The 24,015-nt window shown below is 52.0% G+C and overlaps 11 protein-coding genes and 1 non-coding gene across 12 annotated transcripts; 6 read left to right on the forward strand and 6 right to left on the reverse strand.

Annotated features, from left to right (window-relative positions):
* Window positions 1-741: 741 nt before the first annotated feature.
* SNOG_02790 (hypothetical protein) lies at window positions 742-2,717 on the forward strand (the record flags this gene model as incomplete). The annotated part of the gene is made up of 2 exons (XM_001793334.1): window positions 742-1,591; window positions 1,639-2,717. 2 exons carry the CDS (start codon window positions 742-744, stop codon window positions 2,715-2,717), a joined length of 1,929 nt encoding a protein of 642 aa, XP_001793386.1.
* A 637-nt stretch (window positions 2,718-3,354) lies between these two features.
* SNOG_02791 (hypothetical protein) lies at window positions 3,355-3,961 on the reverse strand (the record flags this gene model as incomplete). The annotated part of the gene is made up of 2 exons (XM_001793335.1): window positions 3,355-3,700; window positions 3,747-3,961. The coding sequence occupies 2 exons, from the start codon at window positions 3,959-3,961 to the stop codon at window positions 3,355-3,357; spliced, it is 561 nt and encodes a 186-aa protein (XP_001793387.1).
* Window positions 3,962-3,987: 26 nt separating this feature from the next.
* On the reverse strand, window positions 3,988-4,543 carry SNOG_02792 (hypothetical protein; the record flags this gene model as incomplete). Its single annotated transcript, XM_001793336.1, has 2 exons — window positions 3,988-4,270; window positions 4,329-4,543. The coding sequence occupies 2 exons, from the start codon at window positions 4,541-4,543 to the stop codon at window positions 3,988-3,990; spliced, it is 498 nt and encodes a 165-aa protein (XP_001793388.1).
* A 791-nt stretch (window positions 4,544-5,334) lies between these two features.
* On the reverse strand, window positions 5,335-5,420 carry SNOG_16712. The gene is given in 2 exon segments: window positions 5,335-5,369; window positions 5,384-5,420. It is a non-coding gene; the product is annotated as a tRNA-Gln (tRNA).
* Window positions 5,421-5,428: 8 nt separating this feature from the next.
* On the reverse strand, window positions 5,429-7,340 carry SNOG_02794 (hypothetical protein; the record flags this gene model as incomplete). Its single annotated transcript, XM_001793337.1, has 3 exons — window positions 5,429-6,310; window positions 6,713-7,254; window positions 7,304-7,340. The coding sequence occupies 3 exons, from the start codon at window positions 7,338-7,340 to the stop codon at window positions 5,606-5,608; spliced, it is 1,284 nt and encodes a 427-aa protein (XP_001793389.1). The 3' UTR covers window positions 5,429-5,605.
* Window positions 7,341-7,707: 367 nt separating this feature from the next.
* On the forward strand, window positions 7,708-8,634 carry SNOG_02795 (hypothetical protein; the record flags this gene model as incomplete). Its single annotated transcript, XM_001793338.1, has 1 exon — window positions 7,708-8,634. The coding sequence occupies one exon, from the start codon at window positions 7,708-7,710 to the stop codon at window positions 8,632-8,634; it is 927 nt and encodes a 308-aa protein (XP_001793390.1).
* Window positions 8,635-8,853: 219 nt separating this feature from the next.
* SNOG_02796 (hypothetical protein) lies at window positions 8,854-9,957 on the forward strand (the record flags this gene model as incomplete). The annotated part of the gene is made up of 1 exon (XM_001793339.1): window positions 8,854-9,957. The coding sequence occupies one exon, from the start codon at window positions 8,854-8,856 to the stop codon at window positions 9,955-9,957; it is 1,104 nt and encodes a 367-aa protein (XP_001793391.1).
* Window positions 9,958-10,041: 84 nt separating this feature from the next.
* Window positions 10,042-11,959, reverse strand: SNOG_02797 (hypothetical protein). Its single transcript, XM_001793340.1, has one exon. The coding sequence runs from the start codon at window positions 11,784-11,786 to the stop codon at window positions 10,383-10,385; it is 1,404 nt and encodes a 467-aa protein (XP_001793392.1). The 5' UTR covers window positions 11,787-11,959; the 3' UTR covers window positions 10,042-10,382.
* On the forward strand, window positions 11,931-12,167 carry SNOG_02798 (hypothetical protein; the record flags this gene model as incomplete). Its single annotated transcript, XM_001793341.1, has 2 exons — window positions 11,931-11,984; window positions 12,096-12,167. The coding sequence occupies 2 exons, from the start codon at window positions 11,931-11,933 to the stop codon at window positions 12,165-12,167; spliced, it is 126 nt and encodes a 41-aa protein (XP_001793393.1).
* Window positions 12,168-14,483: 2,316 nt separating this feature from the next.
* On the reverse strand, window positions 14,484-17,053 carry SNOG_02799 (hypothetical protein; the record flags this gene model as incomplete). The annotated part of the gene is made up of 3 exons (XM_001793342.1): window positions 14,484-14,658; window positions 14,708-16,616; window positions 16,687-17,053. 3 exons carry the CDS (start codon window positions 17,051-17,053, stop codon window positions 14,484-14,486), a joined length of 2,451 nt encoding a protein of 816 aa, XP_001793394.1.
* Window positions 17,054-18,148: 1,095 nt separating this feature from the next.
* SNOG_02800 (hypothetical protein) lies at window positions 18,149-18,334 on the forward strand (the record flags this gene model as incomplete). The annotated part of the gene is made up of 1 exon (XM_001793343.1): window positions 18,149-18,334. One exon carries the CDS (start codon window positions 18,149-18,151, stop codon window positions 18,332-18,334), a length of 186 nt encoding a protein of 61 aa, XP_001793395.1.
* A 1,805-nt stretch (window positions 18,335-20,139) lies between these two features.
* SNOG_02801 (hypothetical protein) lies at window positions 20,140-22,809 on the forward strand (the record flags this gene model as incomplete). The annotated part of the gene is made up of 2 exons (XM_001793344.1): window positions 20,140-21,033; window positions 21,328-22,809. The coding sequence occupies 2 exons, from the start codon at window positions 20,140-20,142 to the stop codon at window positions 22,807-22,809; spliced, it is 2,376 nt and encodes a 791-aa protein (XP_001793396.1).
* Between the last annotated feature and the right edge of the window lie 1,206 nt (window positions 22,810-24,015).

Here is a 24,015-nt window from a genome sequence, read left to right on the forward strand (position 1 = left end):
GTGTTCCACAGCGAGGACTAAGCGGCGGAGGTGATGAGGAAGTTACATATTGCGCAGGAAGTTGTCGAGGGAGGTAACATCTGGCGCCCAACGGCGTCCGAAAGCAATTCGATCAGAATCGATGTGACAGATGAACGAAATTGTGGAGAGAGCCGCATATACATTAATTGTGCGATTATAGAGCCTGTCTGAAGATGCGGGGTCAGATGGAGATGGAGGAAGGGGGGACAACCTTTGCGACCGTCGAAGTTCCATGCAGCACAACACGTGACGTGGCTGGGGAGTGGCTGAGTGATCCTGGATTCCTGCGCTCTGCCGACTCCCGAAAAGCACTGAAGGCGCTGGACCTGCATTGAGGTGCATTACATCATTTTACGTTTCCGATCTACGCCGGACGCGTTCGACGACAACATTCACGATCGCGGCCCTTCTTCAACTGCTTATCGGCTCTCTCGGATCTCACACGTCGCGTGAGCTGACATTCAAACTTTCCGTCTGACATCAGAGCGTCTCGTACACTTGTACTTATATCAATGTGCTTGTCCCAGTATTTCGCAAAGAGCTGGACCCACGTCACCACGGGAACTAACGTCGCATGAACCCTGGAACCTCCACTTATTCGCAGCTTTCACGCGCAGGATCGCTACGACTCCACTGTAAGACTGAATAAAGATGGCGACCCAGCCAAACCTGGATCGAGGCAAGCCAGATTTGACGTCGTTAACCAGCGGTCAATCAACAATGTCGCCAGCCTTTCAAGGACTTTCGAGCAGACCATCGCTCGACAGCCGGGACACGTGGACGCCAGATCAGGTGTCAGAAGCGTCAGACATTGATGACAGAAGTCGCTTAAAACCAATATCAAGGGACAGCGCCACAGATGTCCGCAGCAACAGTACAACGGCGATACCTTCGGATGAAAGCAGCACAGGAGAGTTGGACGATGAAAATGGAATATCGGATGAGAATGGGAAGAGGCGGAAGAGCATTCAAGTCGTAGTTGAGGATACAGGGAAAAAAAGCAAGTACACTGTCACGACGGATGACCCAGACTTTCGCGAAGTGCTACGATCAGGCATGCGACGAGAAGCAGAAAGGCGCAGCGAGGGCAAGTCTAAGAGCAAACCTCGAGAGCTCGTCTTTACGCGCCAATTTACAACGTTCGATCGTCAAAATCCAATGTCACAATCACCATTCCACGGCTTCTTCACGTTGTTCTGGATATCCATGGCTTTATTGCTTGCACGCATTGCCGCAGGCAACTACAGAACAACAGGCTCAGTTTTCGGTAATGCTGAAATCTTACACTTGATGGTAGATCGGGATCTGTTTGTAATGCTCACTACGGACGCATCGATGTGTGCTGCAACGAGCTTTGGTTTCTTCCTCCACAAGGCTATCGCGAACGACTTTTTGACATGGAACGGGTCCGGCTGGATCATACAGTCCTTGTGGCAAACCTTTTATACTGTCACCGTCATCTGGGTCACATTTTGGCGAGACTGGCCATGGACGCACACAGTGTTCATCGTGCTGCATGTGTTTGTCTTGCTGATGAAGCAGCATGCATACACGTTCTACAACGGCTATCGTGAGTGTAACTACAGCGTTTCTACGTGTCCAACTAACAAGAGACAGTATCTCGCGTATATCGGCGCCGCAATCTCTTACAACAAAAGCTCAACCAACTAGAGGACGTGGGCGTGCAACATGACTCTTCATCAAAACCGCCAGGTGCAGGAACTTCAATCAGCACGGGTCTCGAAAACCCTGGCTCTCGCGAACTAACGAACCGCCGCAACCTAGGCCCGAAGTACTCCACCAATCTGTCAACAGAGGTTTCAGATATCGCGTCCGTTGGTAAAGCGATTGAGGCTGGCCAGTCCTTGGACGAAGAGCAGGTCAAAACCTTTCGAGAAATTCTGAACACCGAGATTACCATACTGGACGAGGAATTGCGTGGCAAATGCACCAGTACCGACAACATGTACCCCAACAACCTCACTTTGTACAACTTTGTCGAGTGGACCTGTCTTCCGACTCTAGTCTACGATCTCGAATACCCACGTCAAGAGCGCGTCAACTGGTGGTATGTCGCCGAGAAATCAGCCGCCACCCTCGGGGTCATTTGGGTCATGATCATTATTTCACAGGCGTACATATACCCCGTAGTCGTAGAGGCAGTCCGCCTCAGGGACGCTGGTATGACACTAGAAGAGCGCTGGAAAGAGTTCCCTTGGGTCGTGAGCGACATGCTTTTCCCATTGCTCCTGGAGCAGCTCTTGTCCTGGTACGTTATCTGGGAATGTCTTCTCAACGTTCTCGCAGAGGTCACGCGCTTCGCCGACCGCGGCTTCTACGGAGATTGGTGGAACAGTGTCAGCTTTGATCAATACGCTCGGAATTGGAATCGCGTTGTACACAACTTCCTGCTGCGACACGTCTACCATTCGTCGATCTCATTCTTCCACTTGTCAAAGATGCAAGCGACTTTCTTCACGTTTTTGTTGAGCGCGATTGTTCATGAGGTTTTGATGTTCTGCTTGTTCAAGAAGGTTCGGGGATACCTATTTACATTCCAGCTCACGCAGCTACCGCTTGCGGCGTTCATGAAAACGAAGATGATGCGAGGGCAAGACACGTTGGGCAACATCATCTTCTGGTTTGGATTGTTTATCGGGCCCAGTCTTATCACCAGCCTTTATATACTGCAGTGAATGGTTTGGAAGCGTTGGACCAATCGGAGATCGTGGGTAGCATTGATCCATTCAATGTAAACATTGTACAAAACGCACTATGCTCACCACCAACACGAATCATCAAGTGCCGCAGCATATGGGGAGAATAAACAACACCTGTATCATCTGCAGAGAAGCGTACAAGTAAGACGTCTTGCCGTCTACTGTGTTCCCCGCCGATCATCAACTCCAGCCACGACTCCAGGTGCTCACACACCCTCTCACCTTACAGAGAACGGCGAACACAACCAACACAGCAAGACTGCTACAACAGTCTAAAAACCTAAAGACGCTGAAGTATAGCTGCGAATAGCTTCAGGGACTTCTCAGGCTTTTTCTAAAGTAGGTACAAGTGTTAATTGCAGTAGACGAATGAGAAATCAATGTGTACTGGTGTATAACATCTCATTGCTGCTGCTCCTACTAGCTGTTTCTACGACATAGGAGACGGCTATCTCTACATAGTTGAGATTTGGTCCTCACATCGCGGAGCGGATAACGCAGGTCATCAATTACGCGGGAAAATACGCAGTGCAGTCGTATAGCCTGAAGCTACACACAGTCTAACTGGGTTTCCGAACTCGATGATAAAGGCCAGGTGTTTAGTTCCAGGATATCAAATGGTCATGTTCACCGTACCCCGTAGTTGGGACGTGGTGTAGTACTTCAGCGTCTTTACGCTTGTCGACGGCGTCGCAGATTCTTGCACCCAGAGAATGCCCTCATTGCCTGGCCCATCTGCGTCAGTCCACAAAGTCTCGTCTGCGGCACGGAACTTTGCGTACGCAGTGGTGCGGTCTTCAGGAATCTCGATAGTTGCTCGTATGAGCGCGTTGGACGATAAGACCGTGCAAGTTTGAGTGATGTTGCGCGGGGTGAGGATGTACTGGACTATTAGGTCCGCAATGTAGATGAATTTGTCCTTGTAAAGATCTTGGATGGTCGGATCATCCCAGCAGCGTCTTTCATTTGTTATAATTTTGTAAATTGCTGTAGTAATTAACTTACTTGAAGTGTAATACACTCTGGAACCCCCACAGGAAAGACACAAAGACATTCTCGTCCCACAGCGCTTTCAAGAACGAGAGACGCTTGTCCGAGTTCAGCTCGGCATAGAACAGCTCCTCCAGCTTCAAGTCCCCCACTCTCCTCACCTCTTCCAGGTTGGTGGGCTCGATGCCCTCACTAAACTGCCGGAGGAACTGTAGATGCCCGCACAGCATCTGGAACTTCGCCACCGAAGCAGTCTTTAACGCTTGCTCTCTGCCTCTGCAATTTCCTGCTGGGCTCCGAGCCGAATGTGGTCTCGGTGGATTCTGAGTGCCTTCTTGTGATTGCGTCCACGGCTGCGTCGCTGCATGCGTGCGGCAGGCTGCTCGTCTCGCGGGCCAGGCTGAGTAATTTGACGTTCCGATTCAGGTTGTTGATGATGACCTGGTAGTCTGACTAGCAGATTGCATCTGCGACGAGTTGCTGCAGCCATGAGCTCACGCCGACCCAGTTGGTTGTATATTGTCCGCTCATCTTTTGATCTGGGCGATGCAGATGCGCTCGTCCTTGTCGCTGACGGGGCCAGTGATCAGCACCTACTTCGATGGATCAATCTGACTCCAGCGTGCCATCAGAATCTTTGTAATGTTGTGTACTAGTGCTTCACCAGGTGGCTCTTCGCGCGGTGCCGTAGGGTAGACTTCAGATGCTAGCTGCCCAACCCGCTCATCTAGCTTGCCTATGGTAATCAACGGCGGCCCAGGCAGGCTCACAAGAATCAGGAAGTACTTTGGAAGGGGTGGGAGTTCTGCCATCTTGATAGTCGGCAAGGAAGATGGTAATTGGAGGATCCATGCGAACAGATATAATCAGATAGATTGTGGGTGTAGATGGTCTCGAGGACATTGATGAGATAGAGCTGGCTATTGAGGCTGTGGTTGCTTTATGTCCTGTAGCAGCTGACTTTACTATCCGGCCGCTTTGGTCCTTTGCAACTGGTGAGAGAACCTGACGTACTTTTAGTGCCGTCCATTGGTGGCAGGGCTTCCCAGTCTCTCTTACCTCATAATCGCCATCGATTACGGTCGTCACCACGACTTTACCGAGAATCTCAGAAAACCAAATTACTGGGCGCTGCAGGTAATGGCAAACGTTATGGGGCTGAACATGAGTCTTTATTTGAGGTCGATAGTATCGGATCGGTGAAATAATGAAGCCACATGCTCAGCACAGCAAAGATCAAAAGCTAACGCTTGACCTTCGCAAGTGACTACATTCGTGATGCTTGTTAGCACCGTAGTCTTCCGATGCGTATTGACTTGGGCGATTACGGTGAGTATCCTCCCGCCGTAGTTCCGTAGTGGATGGGTGTATACGGTATCATCCCTGGAATTAACTACTAGGAAAAAAGGTATGCACATAGATCTAGGTCTCTTAATCTCTATATTGTGCACAAAAAAAGACCCGGTGTGTCATTGAGGTAGTGGGAGCTTGAAGCAATGTCCCAAACGCAACATCGTTCCCAACAACCCAAAATGCCAGAGGTGGGAGCAACAAAAAATTACATAAAGCACCAATAGGACAGGCAACTGAAGCGAAAGAGAATAGGTCTTGCCCGGAATCGAACCGGGGTTACCGGAAAACACTGATGCGAATCAGAATCCGATGTGATGACCGCTACACTACAAAACCGTCTTGATGAGCTGTGATTGGCTAAGCATTGAGAGGCTACGTCTACCAATTTGTATATAAATCAGGTCCTGAAAGGATGAGGTTGGCCTTGATGCAATATGGTTGAGGTGCACCGCGCAGGTGGGGTCGGCGTAAAATTTGCCAACACTACATAGCAAGCTCCACCTGCGCAGCAACACAGAATTTTACAACTTTGCTCTGGCTTCGTCCTTGATAACCATGCCGAACTTGCCACTCTTTTCCTTGTCCCGTAGGATTCGCCGCAAAATCTTGCCAGACGGACTCTTGGGAATCTCATTGATGAATTCGACCTCTTTGACCCACTTGTACCTTACTTTCTTCTCCTTGACGTATACAATTATCTCCTTCCCAATTGCCATATTTTCCTCGATGCCGGGCTTCAAGACAATGTACGCCTTCGGAAGCTCGCCGCTGTAATCATCTTTGACGCTCATCACGGCGACGTCTTCGATCTTGGGGTGTCCAAGAAGCAGGTCCTCCAACTCAGCTGGAGCGACACCAATGCCCTTAACCTTGATGAGCTCCTTGATACGGTCGCTAATGTGTATCATGCCCTCTGCATCGATGGCGCCGCGGTCGCCAGTATGCAAAAAACCATCCTTGTCAAAAGTATCCGCCGTGGCCTTTGCGTTATTCAGATAGCCCATCACGATTTGAGGACCGCGCGCCAGGACTTCGCCATCTTCACCAACGTCTCCCTCTGTGCCGTCGTCTTTGATGATCTTGACTTCGGTAGAAGCCACGATAGCTCCGCCTGAGTGCGCGTATTTGTAGTCAAATTTTTCTGGAGGGTGAGCAGTGATGCAGCTACAAGATTCGGTCATGCCGTAACCTTGCTTGAAGCCGGTGTTGGGAAATTTCCTCTGCAACTGTTGGATAATCTCCTCCGAAAGCGGTGCAGCGCCCGACGAAAAGCGAGTGACATGGCTTAAGATCGTACTTGTCCACAATGGGATCGCGAACAAGTCGGATTAGGATTGGTGGTACCAGTAGTAGCTCCCTGAGCTTGTACTCGACAATGGTCTCCCAACATCTTCTCCATTGTAAACTGCGGTAGCATAACTACTTCGGCGTTGAGAGCTAGTGGGAGGTGAAGGGAATGGACAAGACCTGTTATATGAAACAGCGGAAGTACTGCCATGACCTGCCTCTGTGTTTCAGGTGTGATTTGCTGGGATCTGAAGACATTGCGCGATGACGTTTTGATGCGAAATCATGACAGCTTTGGGGAGACCAGTTGTTCCTGATGAGAAAGATAGAAATCCGCACACATCCTTGTTCTTCTGACCTGGTTGTAGCTTGAAGGCAGGTGTCTGATTAGCTTCGCCGTAGGATTCGCCCATCTTGATAAGGTCTTGAATGGTGGTATATCCAGGGAGTTCGCCTTCGAGGAGGAACACGCTAGATTGTGGCAGACCAGCGGCCTTTGCACTCGCAGCAGCAATTTCCATGCTTGCTGGAGTGGTCAACAGAAACTTGGCGTCTGCCGTCTTGAGTGCGAAAGTCATTTCCTCCTCGTTGTACGCGGGAGAGGCGCCACTAATCTTTGCTCCCACTCTGAGACCAGCAAACATTGCCACTGGATACCACACTGTATTCTGACTGAAAAGTGCTACCGTTTGACCGGTTTTCAAGCCATACCTCTTGGTCAAGGCTGTGGAAATGTAGGTAGAGTACTTTTTCACATCTGCCCAGTTGACGCGCTCTTTCGTTATGGCATTTTGAAACCCGGCAAGTTCAGTAGGTGCATACTTGCTGATGGGTGAATGCGAAGAGTCAAAGAAGAAGTCCCAGTCGGTTATTTCGGTCGGTACTGCTGACGATTAGCTGTGCATGTGGGACACGCGATTGCGTGCACATACAGTCAATTGGCGGCTGTCTTGATTTGAAGATGACCATTTTGCGAAAGGGTATGTGTACGTCACACTACATTCATATACCCTATGCTGCGGTGACCCAAGAGCTGTGAATGAATGCGAGTTGTGTGCTGTTGAAGAGGATTGCGACACAGCTGCCGCTCCGGTGAGAGGAGAATAGACATAGCTCCACCTTCGGGCGTGTCCATCTCCCTCGGATTCGTAGTGGTCGAGTCGATGGTGCAGCGGGGATAAGGCGTGGAGGGCGGGGTTGGGAAACCGCATCCGAGCCGTCTCAAAGCGGCTGGGATCGACGTCATGCATGGCAGAACGGCAGAACGAACCTCATCAGAATACTTCCATCACAAATGACACAACGGCTATCCATCGGCTAATACATATAGGAAGCAATGGAAACTACGAAGATCAAAGTCACCTTGATTGGCACCGGGACAATTGGCCTATCATTCGCCGCATTCCATCTCGCCAAACTTTCTCCTTCCCAGCTGACCATTTACGATACTCGGTCAGATCTGTCTACGTACATTGAAGAATTCTTACCAAAGTTCTTCGAAAGCGGGAAGAGCCCTGCCGATCTTTCTGAAATAAGGCTTGCTGTAACACTACAAGAAGCCGTGTCTGATTCTCACATCATTCAAGAATCCGGACCGGAGAATCTTGATGTAAAGAGAAAGCTATGGAAAGAAGTAGAGAAATATGCTCCAAATGATGCATTACTTTGGAGCAGCACGAGTGGAATACCAGCGTCCCAGCAAGCGCAGGACATGCAAGACAAAACAAGACTACTAGTTGTGCATCCGTACAATCCGCCTCATATCATGCCACTGCTCGAACTCGTTCCTTCATCAGAGACATCCGACACGGTGATCTCACGGACGCAAGATTTCTGGCGCGAAAGAGGCAGAGTCCCCATTCATATTAAGCGCGAAACCACGGGATTCGTGGCCAATCGGCTCGCGTTTGCCCTGCTCCGTGAATCCATACACCTCGTCAACGAAGGTGTAGTTTCTGTCTCTGAGCTGGATCAGATTGTGGAGTCAAGTATGGGCCCACGTTGGTCAGTCGCTGGGCCATTTAAGAGCTATCATGCTGGGGGCGGGCCGGCAGGCCTCGAAGGTTTCTTTAAAAATATCGGTGGAACAGTGCAGTCGTGCTGGGATGATGCGGGGACGATCAATGTGGGTGATGGCTGGGAAGAAGAGATATTTAAGCAGGCGAAAGAGACGTACGGAACTGTAGATGTGAGCGAGAGAGATAGGATAACTCGAAGAGTGCTGGACGTGCTTGAGGAGGAGAAAGGGAAGGGTACATCATAACACATACGCTCTTTGAATTGTCGGTGCTTCACATACATGTTCACATTCACTTGCTGATGCTTGGTCTCAGCGCTCTTGAATTTCTTGCCCCTCAGCTTCAATGTTCGTGCTTTCCTCAAAAGCATCTACCACCGCCCCGCTCTTACCTGTTTCTAACCTCTCCTCTGTCTCTTCAAATCCAACAACCACACGAGCTACTAATACCGTCTCAATTTCATGATGCTCACTCTCCTCGTCCTGCTCGGCAGCGCCCTCGCCTTGTCGCATGATGAGGGATCCAACACTGTCGCTATCGCTAAACATACAAAGACCATCGTCGTTACGGTAACACAAACCTCGATGGCGCCGCTGCCCTCCGACCCTTCACTCGTTTGTCCGACACCAAGTCTGCCTTGTATTATCGACGGCATAGCAATTTGGCCCAACAGCACCACCATGCCATCCTTCACGCTGACCCCAAGTGGAGACTCCACTGCAATGTCCTTGAGCGCCACAAGCTTCAGCCAGCCCGCGGCCTCCAGTGGGAGCAACGGCGCAACAGCTTCAAGCAGCAGCTCCAGCGCTAGCGCGACAGACGATGTGTCGACTTCCAGCTCTGCCGTGAGCGCAACAAGCTCAAACTGCTCGTACAACATGTCTCACATCCTGCCACCCGAACCGACCTCATGGCTTAAGACCATCACTAGGCCAGTCGATTCTCGATCAACAGCTACAAATGCACCACAAGATCCAGAACCCATACCTGGTGAAGAGAACAACAACGAGGAAGATGATACGCCCCGGGGCCCAGACACTGAGCCAGATGACGAGCAAGACAGTGACGAAGACAGCACGTCAGACACAGAACCAGACAAACAGCAGAACAATACCGAAAACAACACACCTCACGGCTCAGACGACCATCAACCCACCGACGAAAAGAAGACAGCCTCAGCAGCCATGGCCGACCAACCCAACACGCACACCAAACGAACATCAACAAACGATGCTCTCCCCTCCTTCGACCCCATCGCCTGGGCCAGCATCGACAAACGCTCCGAAACCAGCGGCGCACAGCGCGGCCCTAGACCGCTCTGGAGTCGTGTCTTCGTCGCGGGGTATCCGCAGTCGGCCGCACAGGTCCACGCAGATAAGGATGATTTTAGCACGGGGAATGAACCGGAGAATATGTGCGTGACGTGCGAGGCTGGAGGGGATGTTGTGTGCATTGGGGAGACGCATTATGGGTTTTGCGATGAGGGGTGTGCGGAGCCGAGGGTGTTGGGGAGGGGGATGAGGTGTGTGGATGGAAGGGTGACTGGGGTGAAAGAGTGGAGTGAGTGAAGTGAGTGAAGTGGGAGTAAAGTAGAGGAGTGATGGGATAGCAATGACACAATGACATGAAGCAAGTAGCAAGACTCACTCACATTCAACATGTTGAGCAATGGCCATTGATACTGTAAATCACACATGCAGTTCACAGCAGTCTTGCACATGACATATTTTTGCCACAAAGACAAATCTTCATTCTCATACATCGCTCCACCAAACCACCACGTTCCTCCCCTAAAGTTCGCGAAATAGAAGTTATACAAAATATTCAAGGTGACGCGCATCGGCGTCCCAGATGATTTGTTTACAGTGTTCCCAACCCAACCCATGTACACGAAGAAAGCTGTTTTCTCTCAGCGCGCGCCGAATTTGCAAATGCCACACAAAACGCCCTTTGGATCCGATGCCAATATCGTCACACATCCCCACGACTAAATTTAGTACGCAGCGTAAACCTGACCGACCTTGCTGAGGCCGTTGCCAGAGTTGAGCTGGTTCTCGCCGGATCCGACCATGAACCAGGAGTAACCCTGGACCTTGTCGGACGAGTCGAGGTAAGCCATGCACTCCTTGAGGAACGAAGCAGCCTGGTCCTCAGACGCGGAGCCGGGGTTAAGACCGAACTCGGTGACCCAGACGGGCTTTCCGTAGATCTTGGCGGCCTCCTCGACGTGGTCCTTGAAGCGCTGGACGGTGCCCTCGTTGTAGATGTCGTAGAAGTGGATGTTGGAGGCGTGTACGACGGCGTCGGGGCAGACCTCGTGGAACTTGGACAACCAGGCGAGACCCATTCCGTCGGTCTTGGGGCCGTTGGTGACGGACGGGCCGATGATGGTCATGTCAGGGTGCGAAGATGCGATGGGGTTCATGTAGGTCTTCCATGAGGCGCAGGCGGCTTCGGGCGACATGTTGCACTGCGAGGCGTGGTCGCACTCGTTGAAACCCATGACGGCCTTGGAGCCCTTCTTGGCGGCCTTGTCGACGTTGGCGAGCCACTCATCGGCAGAGCTCTTGGACGGGCCGTGCATCATGGGGATGAAGTCAGTGCCAATGTCGTTGTTCTCGACTTGGCCCCAGTTGTAGCCGAAGCCGAACTTGCTGCCGAAGGTCTTGCAGAGAGCGGCCTCGTTGTAGGCGAGACCACGCTTGCTGCCGGAGTAGCCGTTACCTGTGCCGGCGCTGGGGGATGGCGCGGCGGAGGAGGCAGCGGCTGAAGAGGGAGCGACAGACGAAGCAATCACAACAGAGCTGGCCGCATACTCGGGGTACGAGGACGCGGGTGTGAGGGAAGCAGCAGCAGAAGATGGCTTCTCAGGGGCCGGGGTGGTCTTGGCCTCCTCGACCTTGGAAGAGGTCTTGACCTCAGGAACAGCCGGAGTAGGGACGGCAGCAGCAGGGCTGGAAGCGCCGTATCCGTTGCCGTAGGACTCAGCAGCGGCGGGGGCCGATGACGATGGGACACCAGCACCACCACCAGGAGTCACAGTGACGGTGACCTTCTCGGACGCAGTCACGGTGACGGTAGCAGGACCACATTGGTCATCACCGCCAGCGCCAGTAGGGACGTTCTGGGCGGCAGCGACGGGAGTGGAAGAGGCCTTGATGGTGACGGTCTTCTTCAAGGTGGTGGTCGAGGTCGAGGTAACATCAATAGTGCTGTCCGAGCCGCCAGTAGGGTAGCCAGTGGCGTAGGCGACAGCAGTGCTGTTGGTGTTGCCCCAGCCACCGTTGGGGTAAGGCTTCGCAGCTCCGCGCCTGTGGTGGAACTTGTCGTGACCGACGTGGGGGACGGCGACAACGGCCGAGGCCATTGCCAAGAGGGCGATCTTCATGGAAGGCATTTCGATGGAGTTCGAGTTACTGATGCGTCAAAGTATGAACACGGTAAATTTGCAAGTTGCTGCTGCTGGATGAGCGCGAGGTAACGGTGCCGACCAGGGCTATTGCGAGTGATTTCTGTAAAGAAGGTGGCGTCTACAACGACAATGAATGGACCGAGCAAAGGCTCAAAGAGAATGACTGCAACAGCACCGTGGTTTGTAAGTGAGGGTAACGGAGACAACTGGGGAACGGGGCCTGAGGAGTTAATAAAGGGTGGGGAACAAGGCAGAGCGCCGTCGTGGCGTGCCTAACCTGCTAACCTGCGCCAGCGAGTTCTGGATGTCAGCGCACAAACTTTTCTGGGATTTGACCCTGGTCGCACCAAGAGAGCCGGCGGGTAGACCGTCCAGGGGCAAGCGTCAGGCACAAATGTGGAAATAGAGACGTGCAGCCAGTGAGCATGCAGGGCGGCTCCAAGGATAGCAACACACGCCAGCCCAGACTGTCGTGGCCGCTCGACCAGCGATCGGCACAGAAAGCTTGACTCTGACGGCCTGCTCAGCGGGAAGCGCTCATTTGCAAGCCTATGGCACCGCGGTTTCAGCGACGACGCCACTTCAGGAACACCCGCAAGGGGCTGCGTGTGATGGGCATCGATGTGTGTCCGTCTCTTTCGCAGTGCAGCAGCTGCACGTCGTCTATCGCTAGCCAGCGACTTCATCCGGTCAGACAGCTGTCGCTTGAGGCTTGGAGACGACGCGCCGTGTCCAAAAACAAGAAACTTCTCCGCTGCATCTCTCGCCCCACGTCCATTGAACAGCTCCAGCTTTTTCTGGCCACACACGCAGCTGAGCGGCGCGGGCCCCCGACTCTTCACGCGCTTGGCAATGCACCCACGATCTCATCTCCCATGCCCTTAACCCCGTGCAAATAAGACGGTGGTGACGTTTGCAAACGCAGCCGCATCGTTCGTCGTTGAATGTTGTTGAGAGGACCAAGGCGCGGACCCGCCCCATTGAGTTTCCCAGCGTCTGTGCCTGAGGAATGCCTGCCCACGAGTCGGACGTCGGTCCCTCGTTCTGGAAGGCTCCCCGACGAGGCACAGCAACCAGGTCCGGAGGCTGACGACGACACTTACATGCGCATTATTTACACGACTTGGAGGTGATCAGCGTCGCACCGCAGCGCGTGTGAGACTGCGACTTGATCCCTTTTCTAGCCATGTTGCAGAGCAGGTCAGCTCCGCTAATGCAGGGTCACTACACAACCTCAGCCTCCAACCCCCCAAGGCGCGAACCGTCATTTCGTTTCTTTGTTCTTTTGTGTCTGTTTGTCCTTGATAGCGGCACGGACATTACCGGTGCGTGCCAGGCGCATCTCTCTGTGCTGAACTACCTTCGTGTCCTCAAACACGCGACATGTCGCCTACACGTGGAAGCATCCCGACCCGACACCATCCCTCTGCAATTCCGCGATACGCAGCGATTCTTGTCGACGCTCGTGTTTGCTTCGGTCCGGTTCACGTCACCATCATTCCCACATTTCTCTCGCACGTTTGCGCTCGAGAAGAGTCTCCCCAGTCAAATCCTCCTTCTCGCTTGGGCACCCCATTCGCTGTGTCGGGTCCAATCAGGGGAACTCGCTATGTGGGGCGCACCACTGCCCTATCGATAGACATCTTCCTTGGACCTGCATAAGCGCAATGCACTGCTCACCCGATGTTTGTGTCTGCATGTGTTGTATGCGTGAAGGGAAAACTCCTGTCGCTGACGTTTGTCTATGCTGACCGAAACTTCTTCATATGTCGCTGCGAACAATCCTATTGACAGTGCTGTCCATCGCCCATCCCGCAGTCTAGATCCCACCCACCAGCCGATCGCAATACCGGTCCCGGATCTCCCGTCAGTCGATCGTGATGTGTCTCCGCGCGTTGCACGACCGATCACCAGCAGCCGATCTCAATCTTTGCCAGAAGTCTTAACTCGACATCTCACACACGCAGACTATCGTTTACCCGTCAACAGCGTGCAGTTCCGATTGGCATCAATCGTTCTATTAAATTTCCCTCGGAACTTGTGACCGCCGCCTTCACAAGCAAGTACACCGCTTGCGACATATGTCCAAAACCCAAAAATAGCCACGATTTGGCATCACGTCCATGGCTCTGAAGATCTGAACCTCAGACTCTTATGCCAGGACTATCGTTCACGCACGCACTTGATAATCTTCTCGCAAACATCTAAGACCTGCGTGAACCACTCCGCCCGACCACGTTTCGAAACACCCGGGTGTCGCACGCCCATGGCGCGCGCCAACACCTTCACATGCATACCCCGATCGGGCACTTTTCTAGATGGTGATGAGAAGCACCCAAGACAAAGTTTAATTCAACGAGCCTGGAGCGAGAAATGCCCCTTTCCTGACGTCACTGCACGCGTCTGTTTGTTTGGTTTGTAGACGTCGTAAATGTTTGCGTATAGCACAGCTCTAGAAGCTGCGCAAGTGGGCCAGAAACTGCTACAGATCTTATCTTTCTGTGTGCGCCGTGTCTCAGAACTCCCTGCTCCGACCTCCCTGTGGAATGAAAATCGACGCCAATGCTAGATGCTATGCATACGCTGCGGGACCGTGTCGCCAAGTATGCCCACCGTAAAACGCCAAGATGAGATGCAAATGGATGGAAAGTGCTTGGTGAGATGCACGTGAAGAGAGAGCTTTTATGCCAAGTAACGGTACGAATCAATCTTTGCGCCGTCGATGCGCTCGAGGTATTCGCGCTCGATAAGTGATTCGATGCGCTTCTTGATCATGTTGACTTCGGGCTTGAACTGTCCGGCTAGTTGGCCCAGAGTTTCCGAGACGAGCTGCTGATGCGAAAGTTCCTTGCGTTGCCTGCGTCGCGGTTAGCTTGTATGGAGTTGAATGAGAGCATAATACGTACTTCATGATTCGAACGACAGCAGCCTCGATACAGAACTGTCGCGAATCGTCGTTCTTCTTCTCAGTCTCTCGTCGCTCGCGGTCGCTCTCGACCTTGTTGCCGTTGCTGACAACTCCGACCTTGATCTTAACGAACTTGCCGTTGAAGCCCTCATTGAAAGAAAAGCGGTCGGTTGGCTTGACGTCCTTGGACATGGGCTCCTTGACTAGGATGCGAGTCTTTGGCGCTACAGCAAGCGACTGTAGGTTGCGAATCAGATCGCTGCGTGGGATGTTCGTCTGCGCCTGAATCTCCTCGAACGTGAGGTGCTGGTCTGCTGGTAGGTCGTTGAAGAGAAGGAGGATGATCATGCCATATGTCGACACGTTGAGGTCGTGTCTACGCTCCTTGAATGACCCATCTTTTTGCACCACCTTGGGAAAGACGGCCTTGATGTCCGCTGAGCCCATGTTGGGGAGCCATGTAAGCTGTCGTCCAGAATGCTTTTGACTGTAGTACTTCTCAAAGCCACGCTTCACTTTGTCCACAACCGCAGGGAAGTTGCACCGTGGCCTGCTCTGATCTTCCTCAGCAACCACGCCGCCCATTGTCTCCAGTGGCCATGTCATGCTTGTGAGCACATTGATGGCAAGTTCGATGCGTTTGGGCTCCCTGTCGCCGAGACCTTCGACGTGCTTCTTGAAACCAGCAGTGAGCTCTTCCGAGATGGTCATGTCCTTAAACATGGCCTCCAGCTTCAATGTGAAGTTGTTCCCGAGCTCAATCTTCATCTTGGAAATCATCTGCTTCTCGACTTCGTTGCTGATCGACTTATTCATGAGCAGTCGTCGGCAGAGATGCTTCTTGTAATATCTTTCAAACAGGTCCTTGTCTTGGACGTATCGGAGGAGTATGATGGCCTTCTCCAAGACGGTGTCAATCTCCATCTCCGTCTTGCCCTTGATGCCCTTCTTCATGTTCTCGTCAATAAACAGCGATATATACTCGGACGATCGCGGGAAGGATGATGAGTTGATGAACTCTTTTAAGCTGTTCGTGATGGCTTGCTGCAAAAGTGGATCAGATCCGAAGGCTTCTACCCATATCTTGTCGAACTTGTCTTTGAGCAAGAGCACGTCTTCAACCCACTTGATCGCCGCCACCGTTTGTTGATTGAGAGATTTCTCTTGGGTCGCGCCCTTGCCCTTGTCAGCTGGGTCAGTTGCAGCTACAGACACAGGAGCCTGTGATGCGGCTATGGCGTCGTTGTTGATGTCGATGCCCATGTCCACAATGCGCTTCTGAATGGCACGCGTAGTCTCCGTCTTCTTCTCATCGACCCGCTTGTCCAGGTCGTAGATCAGATGAAGCTCCTCGAGCCTGTTGTTGTCAATCATAAATCGGACGCCACTCTCCATCTCCACCAGCTCACGTATCCGGTTCTTGATGAGCTCGTCCTCGACCACCTTCTGGATCTTGGGACCAGTGACATCCAAAAGGGTCTGCTTGCATCGCTCCTCTTCTTCGTATATCCTGCGCCTCGTATGTTTGCAATATGCTCCTGCATTCGAGTCTCTCAGAAGAAGGTCCGACTCTTTCCGGTAGAAGACTCTACTAGTGTCCAAAAACTCCTTCTCGAAAGAGGCGTTGTATAGTCGCTGCTCCTCGGCTCCCGTATCGTCTGCGTGAAGACCTTCCAACACCCACACGCATGACTTGATGAGCTGCTTGTCGATGACATCGCCGTCGCGTTCCATCTGGATCTGGTCGAGGACAACGTGGTTCAGCAGGCCTAGGACGGCTCGCGCGTCGGTCGCTGATATCTCGGAGTTTAGAATCTCGTCGCGAAACTGAACCATGGCTGCATTGTAGATGGACATGCGCCTGTGGTCAGCGCAGTACACGCGATCCTTCAACCGGGCCGGGTTAGCTGTATTCTCATTCTAGGTGGCGACATGCAGAAAATCTTACCATGTACATCAGCACATCGGCCAACATGCTCATGCAGACCTGGTGGTCGCCCCATGCTTGCTTCAGCCCATTGAGGAACTTCTCGCCCGCTACTCGTCGCTCGTTGGGGCTCGTTGAGCCTGCGCCTTGTGCCTCTGCCAGGAGATTGGGCGAAAGGAGCTGCTGGATATGTGCGCGCACTTCGGTCCTGAGCCAGTCGCGCTCGAATTCGTGGACTTTATTGTAGAGCTGCTCGCCTTTCTTCTTCAGCACGATGCGGTAGGCGTGGCGATACAGCTCCTCGTAGGATAGCTTTGAGGCATTCTTGGTGTGGATCTCCCGAAAGGCGAGCTCGATCTGCGCCCACGTCTCCTCGAAGTCGACCTCGTCGCCATGCAGACCCTGTTTGCGCGCCATTGTCAGCTATGCTTGCAGTGATAGTATTTTGGTAGCGATACCAGAGGCGTGTGTATGTAGCTCGGGCAGCATGATGATGAAGCAGCATGACGCGGAAGGGAGTGAAGGTGAAAGTGAAAGCGGGCAACTTACCCTGCGCGGTGGTCGTATACGCTGCCGGCCCCTTCCTGCAATCATCTCGTCCTAGTCTGTGGTTTGGTGGGAGGCGGCAGAGCGCGTAAGATGTGCAATGCGGGCAAGTGCGGAGCTATGTCGGAGTAGAGCTCGGTGGCGGTACCCGCAGAACCAGGCGACTGATGAAGAATAGATTCGTGAATTGCAGTAAGCAGCGAACAGGCGGGGCTTAGCGTGCGGGTCGTGATTGTCGCCGTGCTGTGCTGTGCCGTGGCGTGCAATAGGAAGGGCTGCACTCGATAGCTAGGCGATGTGGTTCGGTGGGGGTCCACCCTGCCTGCCCGCAAGCAGCATGACGATGTTCCCGGCCCTTTGGCGAACATGGCTTTTTGCCCGCCGCTACGCTTCCGCCGCGAATTTCACATTCACACTTCACCAGCTTAGCCTCTGACAGCAATCCCTCCATTCGGCAGGCACGACATCACAACAATGCGCCCTTCACACTCTTTATTGCGCGCATTCGCCCGCGCATCCGCGCCTCAGACGTTCAAAGCCCCTTCGTCACAGCACATTCCAGCGCCCGCAAAGCGGCTCCTCCACACGCTGCGAACGTCACCCGTTACCCGTCCTTCACCCATTCTGGCACGCGCTCGTGCAGTTCCCACGTGTCGCTACGAGTCCACCTCGTCCGGACCAAAGCCCGCGACATCGACTACCGCCCCAGAATCCAGACTCGATCGCGAACAAGTCCCGTCCTACGAATTGACCTTTACATGCAATGTTTGCAAGACACGCTCATCGCACCGCTTGTCGAAGCAGGGGATACCATCATGGAACCATCCTGATCTCGTGTCCGGACTGCAAGAATAGGCATCTGATCAGTGATCACCTGAAGGTGGGTTTGGCACAAGGCAGTACAGTATCTTCCAAAGCTGACTATCCTAGATTTTCTCAGACAAGTCGGTTACAATCGAAGACCTCATGCGGGAAAAGGGCAATTTGGTCAAAAAGGGATCCCTCAGCGCAGAGGGCGACGTCGAGTTCTGGGACGATGGCAGCTCCACGCCTCGATCGGCACATTTCCATTCAGAGTCGAAGCCCAAGGGCGACGAGCGCTTTGTCGAGCAACCAGCATCGAAGAACCCTACGCCTGACCGAAGCGAGTAGAGCGCCACACATGCTGCTGGCCAGCCCAACGATACCCTGTACAACACTCATAGACCTGTAAAACACTGTATGCATCAAATGACGCGAATCGACCATATCGATACGAATGGAACTGTGGCGCCTTGAATTTTATCCTTACAGATTCCGTAAAGAGCATCAAGCTTGCACTCCAGCTTACTCGTTGCTGAACTCTACACAAAATATGGCCTAGCCTTTTTCGGACTAGCATGATATCCTACTTGAATCCACTGCTCAGTGCTGTACGCAGCCCAGACACATGTCAGCCTGCCAACAGAGCCTTATGACATATTGACCGGCAGTAGCCCCTGTATCTGACAAAACCTGTAATTTCTGTGTCACCTGCGACGAATTCTGGAAATGGAACGGGAAACAGCATCTGGACGAAATCTGGGAACGAAATCTGGAAACGAATCCTACATCAAAGTCTCTGAGTCGCCATTTAAACGCGGGCATAGATGCAAAGCATATCTTCTTTGTTACATAATACCGGCGAACTCAAAAGTTCTTTCATCATTGAAATTGATCACATATACCGTCCTCTACGAAGATGCCGCGCAAGGCCCATGGCAGACCGCCCTTACCGGAGTGGGAACACCAGAAGGATGTCATCCTAAAATTGGTCTCCCAATATCCCTGGCCTGTCGTCATTGAGAGGATGCGGAAGGAGCACAACTTCTCTGCAAGGTAGGAGAGAGGCTGCGAAATCACTCGTGACTATACTAAGCATTTACCCAAGTAACGAGCATTATGTTGCTCAGATGAAAGCATGGGGAGCCCGAAAATACCTCAAAAAGCATGAGTGGCGAGGCATACTGCATAAATTCGACGAACTCGAGGCTCGACACGAGAGAAAGATTCAACTGCGCTTTCTCGGCGAAGTCGTGCCCGAGGAGAGGATCAAAAGGGCCAGGAAACAACTGCGCCTTCAAGATAACCAGGGTATAACGTTTTCGCAATGTTTTGATGCGACTCTTTCGCTGACTCAGAAGCAAATGTTCCAGGAGTGATTACTTCCTGTTCGATTCCAACACATGTTTCCTTCGAAGTTCTGGGGGCAAATGGCGCGTGGTCTGTATGCACAGATGAGCATCACGATTCCGAAACGTCACGACCAAATACATCTGCACAGCCGTTCGGTTTCTCGACCCCGATTGTACAAAGTCCTGCTGCCGGCCATTTCCTTTCAAATGCCAGTGAGGGTAACTGTGCTACTTACACCGGACAGCAATTGGATCTAGTTGCACCCGTATCAACAAATCTCATCGGCAGTCTTACTCTTGCACTTCCATCCACGTTTGCAAGCCATAGACAAGACACTAGTTGGCCCATGTGGAGTCCCATGCCCAGATTTACGCCCGAGCCCGCACCTGATATTGAGGAGCTTCCTTCCCTCGACTTTCCTGAAATGGCCATCCAAAATGGGCCCTATGATCTCATACAAAATACGTCCATGCTAGCTGGGCTTTCATCGGCGGTGTTTTCGTGGGATTCTTTGAACTTCCAGGGTTTTGATGCAGGCTCTCTCATCGATCTACCTTTTCAACAGTTCCAGATGAGCGTTGCCATCGGAGGTAAGCATCTTAGCCCTTCGTTCTTTTTCGATTGAATAGTTGCGTCTTGAATGCTCCTAATTCACGCATAACTGCTCAATACTAAGCGCTCTTCCAGGTATCGACTTGCGAGTCCTTAGACCTCACATAACGGCTATGCAGAGCTATGGAGTCTCAACCCCGGCGAAAATGTTTCTTAGGGATGTCGCAGATGCCGAATTTTCCCTATCCGACATGCCAGGCCCCAAGGCGAGCCCACTCAATATACAACCACGAGATCTGTTGTTATCCTTCTGCTCTCTCCTCCCAGGGGAAGCAAGCGAACACGAAAGTGACTTGATCACGAAGGATGCCATGCTTGACACCAACTTCATTCGACTCCTGGTGTTCTCCATTGCGAATGGATTCGCTGGTCTAGGCGATGTACCTATCACGAGCATCCTCAGGTTCCTCACCAGATATGGAAATACCGATACGCTCTTTGGGCAAGTCCTGGGTGCAAGTCCGAACCACGTTGCAAAATCACTCGCGGAGAACCTCTTCAAAGTCGCCATCGAAGCACGTCAGGCACAAGTAGTCAAGTACCTGCTTGACTCTGAGCTACTTCAAGTCAATGATCTGGTTTGCGAAGCCTATGGGCAAAAGTTGACGGCAGTGGAGCGCGCGGCACAACTGCAAGATTACAAGACTACAAAAGTCCTCCTGGATTCACATGCCGACGTGCAAAAGTCATACGCATCAAATCCGAAAGAAAGTGGACCTCTGAACTGTCTGATCAACAGGATTATCCCGGGAGAAACGATTCCGCCTGATATCATGGCTCTGGTCGAAATTTTGCTGGGAGCTGGTGCCAGAATTGATCTGAGTATGCTGGAGCGAGGTGTCGGACATGTACGCAGCCCAATTTTGGCTGCGTGTCTCATCTCTCACTTCTTGGAATCACACGAGACATGTGCTGTCCAAGATGGCATGCTACCCGTCATAGCTCTCGCGCTAGAAGAGGAACAGGCGTATGATGCAACAGAGCAGACGATAGGAGCATGTCAACGTCTTCACCATAATGAATGTCTCCAGACGCCCGAAGGCAAGGTCGAATGGGCACTTGTTCAGAGTGCTAAGCGAGGTCATGTACGAGTGGTTCAGCTGCTGCTGCCTCACACAAACAGTCTCGGTAGGGTGCTCAGTTCCGCTTTTCATAGTGGCAAAAGCGAAATTCTCGAGATGGTACTTGCCAAACGTCCAGATTTCCACGCCCCTGCACAAAGTATTGTTGTAGAAAACCACATCAATGATCCTGGGGAATATTTCCTGACTGCAACAACGCCATTCGCAGAGGCTATACGAACAGGCAACCCTGACTGGGCTCATCATTGCGAAGAAGCGGGCACGTTGCGGTGTCTAAATATTGCGGGACACTTTCAGGCTGCGCTCGCCGCAGCAGCTGAAATCGGCGACTTACAGTACGTACAAAAGCTTTTCAAGAACCGGCTTGAACTAGTTCCAAGGGACATGTACGTCGCACTCCTCCTCTCCATTGAGGGTGGTCACGAAGACATTTTTGCTACACTTCTCGACGCCGGTGCTCACGTTCAGGTTAAGGAGCATGTGTATCTACAAGCAACGCCACTTTTCGCTGCAGCACGACAACGAAATGCTAGCATGGTACGCGCGATATTGGATGCTGGCGACACACACATGCCTGACGATATGCTCAGTTTCGGTGCGTATGGTTCTTCACGAATGTCGTGTGTCCTTCATGAAATCATAGAATGGGGCGATCGATCTATAATTCTAGATTACCATCGTGCCTTTCCAGGAGGCAAAGTAATATCCATGGGCAATAAAGGAAGCAGCAACTGGGTTATGGACAAAGATCTCCTCGCCTTCCTTGTGGACCACAATATGGTACATAAATCTGTCTTCACTGAACTTCTCAACAGTGCGATTCGGGAAAGCGATACTGCAATGATATACTACTTGATTGACTCGGGTGCGGACCCATCCAACTCAGACAACCTCCGTGTTGCGATAGAGAATCCCTCACGGTCTGATATCCTTGTTATTCTTCTGGATCATATCCCGAGGCGAGCGAGAAGAGTTCCTAGCCTCGGAACTCAAGCCATCAGGGAAGCTATCAAGCTTGGCTTGTCTAGCCTCAAAATGCTAGATATCCTACTTGCATCAGAAGCCTTAGATATTCACTGCTGCAGCGACGTAGCTGGAAGTCGTTCAACAGAAAGTCCGCTTGGCACAGCTATCAAGATGGCCGATGAGTTCGCGAGCGATTTCATCATAGTGAGGCGTCTGCTGCAAGCGGGATGTGACCCAAACAGCGTTGTCATTGCATATCCCGACCACAATCTAACTGCAGTGCTAGCTGCAGTTCAGACTAAAAGTGTTGGTCTGGTTAAACTCTTACTCGATCACGGCGCCGAGGTAAATGCCCCGGCGATCAGAAGACTTTTCCGCACGCCTTTGCAAGCAGCCGCCGAATCAGGTTGTCTGGAAGTCGTCCAGTTCCTGCTCGACAACCGTGCGGATGTGAACGGCTTGCCCGCCAAACGAGGAGGCGGCACAGCTCTACAATTCGCAGCCATCAGTGGAAACTGCAACATCGCAGTCGAACTCCTCAAACGAAACGCAAATCCATTGATGCCGCCATCAACCATTCGAGGGCGGTGGCCTCTCGAGGGAGCTGCGGAACACTGCCGTACCGACATGCTCGCCTTCCTCCTACGGCTCAACGTCTACGATAACGATCACTGCAGGCGAGCAGCGAAGCTTGCGAAAGAAAATGGACATATGGGATGTGTGGATTTCATACAAGAGCATATTTCGCAGCATGAGGAGATGCCACTGTTGGATGCGTTTGATATGAGTGAAGAGTTTAATTGGATGGAATGAGGTACGTTGCGTTACTATTCTCAGTTGCCTAACTGGTATCCCCTGACTGACATTTTTATCAGGTCTTTTATCACTAGACCGTGAGTCTATCGAGGTAGAGATGAAGCTCATTGAAAAGGATCAGTCTGAACAGACGCGTATGAAAAGCCCATTGCTTCCATATAGAGTTCGAAGGATCTGGTCAAGATCTGACATGTATTTTAACGGTCGTAGACGTCTTCATTGCAACCATCTAATTTCCGCGCTCACAATCTGATTTGCCTTGGAAGTCTGCCACCTGAGATCGGTAAATTACGTCTATGAAATATTTGCTATATAGCTTCGCAACAATTGAACTGCGCTGACGAAGTTGTAAAGACTGTCTCTAGCCGCCAGGGCTGCCGCCTTCTCCGAGCGACTAGTGCCCTGAATCATCAGAGCCGAAAGGAAAACAACCCGCAGCCCTGCATGCGCAATTGACTAGAATGCAAGGCTGGCAAACAGGCCTTCATAAGTATGCCTTAGTGCGGGTTGTAGATGAGGGAAAGTACACCTAAGAGACGGCTTTTCGACCCACGTCAACATCCGTCCGATGCGTGTTGAAACGACTCATCATAACTCTGGCATACTGACACGTTCTTAACATTCGCATAGCTGTTCCCATGATCTTATTTCTAGGTGCTGATACAACTACCGAATTTTCGAAGCCGAGGCTAGTCTCGGGATTGCCGTCTAGATTGCCTGGCAATGCAACTAGTGACGCCACAGCTCAGGGAACAGCTGAAGACGAAGCGCTGTTTTCTTGTTACCCCACAGAGCCAGCCTTTAGTTCATCTAACAGGGTCCAGGCTCGATTGATGGGCTAGTCTAATCCAGACGGTGGTACTTGGACGTGTTTTTAGACACTTGACAGCGCACAAAATTTCTGGACTTTGCATACATACCTCTTGAAAAGCGTGGGGAATCAGCATCAAAAGCTGTGCAATAATGTTGCTACGATGATTAGGCAATTAGCTAGGGCATTTCATAATTGTTCCTGGCCTTATAGGACAACTAGAATTACTACGGCCTGGCTTCGAAGTAATACCCCCGAGCCGCTTTTGTGTAGTGATGCTCTAAGGCGTACGCCAGCTCCCAGAAGTCTCAGCTCCGCGTTTTCAATCTAGATTCAGCTCGCAAAGACACGGCTGGCCTGATTTCGAGCTCAATTCAGTCATTGTGCCCAAA

The sequence above is a fragment of the Parastagonospora nodorum genome, assembly GCF_000146915.1.
Source record: "Parastagonospora nodorum SN15 chromosome Unknown scaffold_4, whole genome shotgun sequence".
Classification (NCBI taxonomy): Eukaryota; Fungi; Ascomycota; class Dothideomycetes; order Pleosporales; family Phaeosphaeriaceae; genus Parastagonospora; species Parastagonospora nodorum.

Excerpts from the sequence above, each read along its gene's own strand:
- SNOG_02797 (XM_001793340.1), bottom strand. The coding sequence starts at position 11,786 with ATGCCTTCCATGAAGATCGCCCTCTTGGCAATGGCCTCGGCCGTTGTC.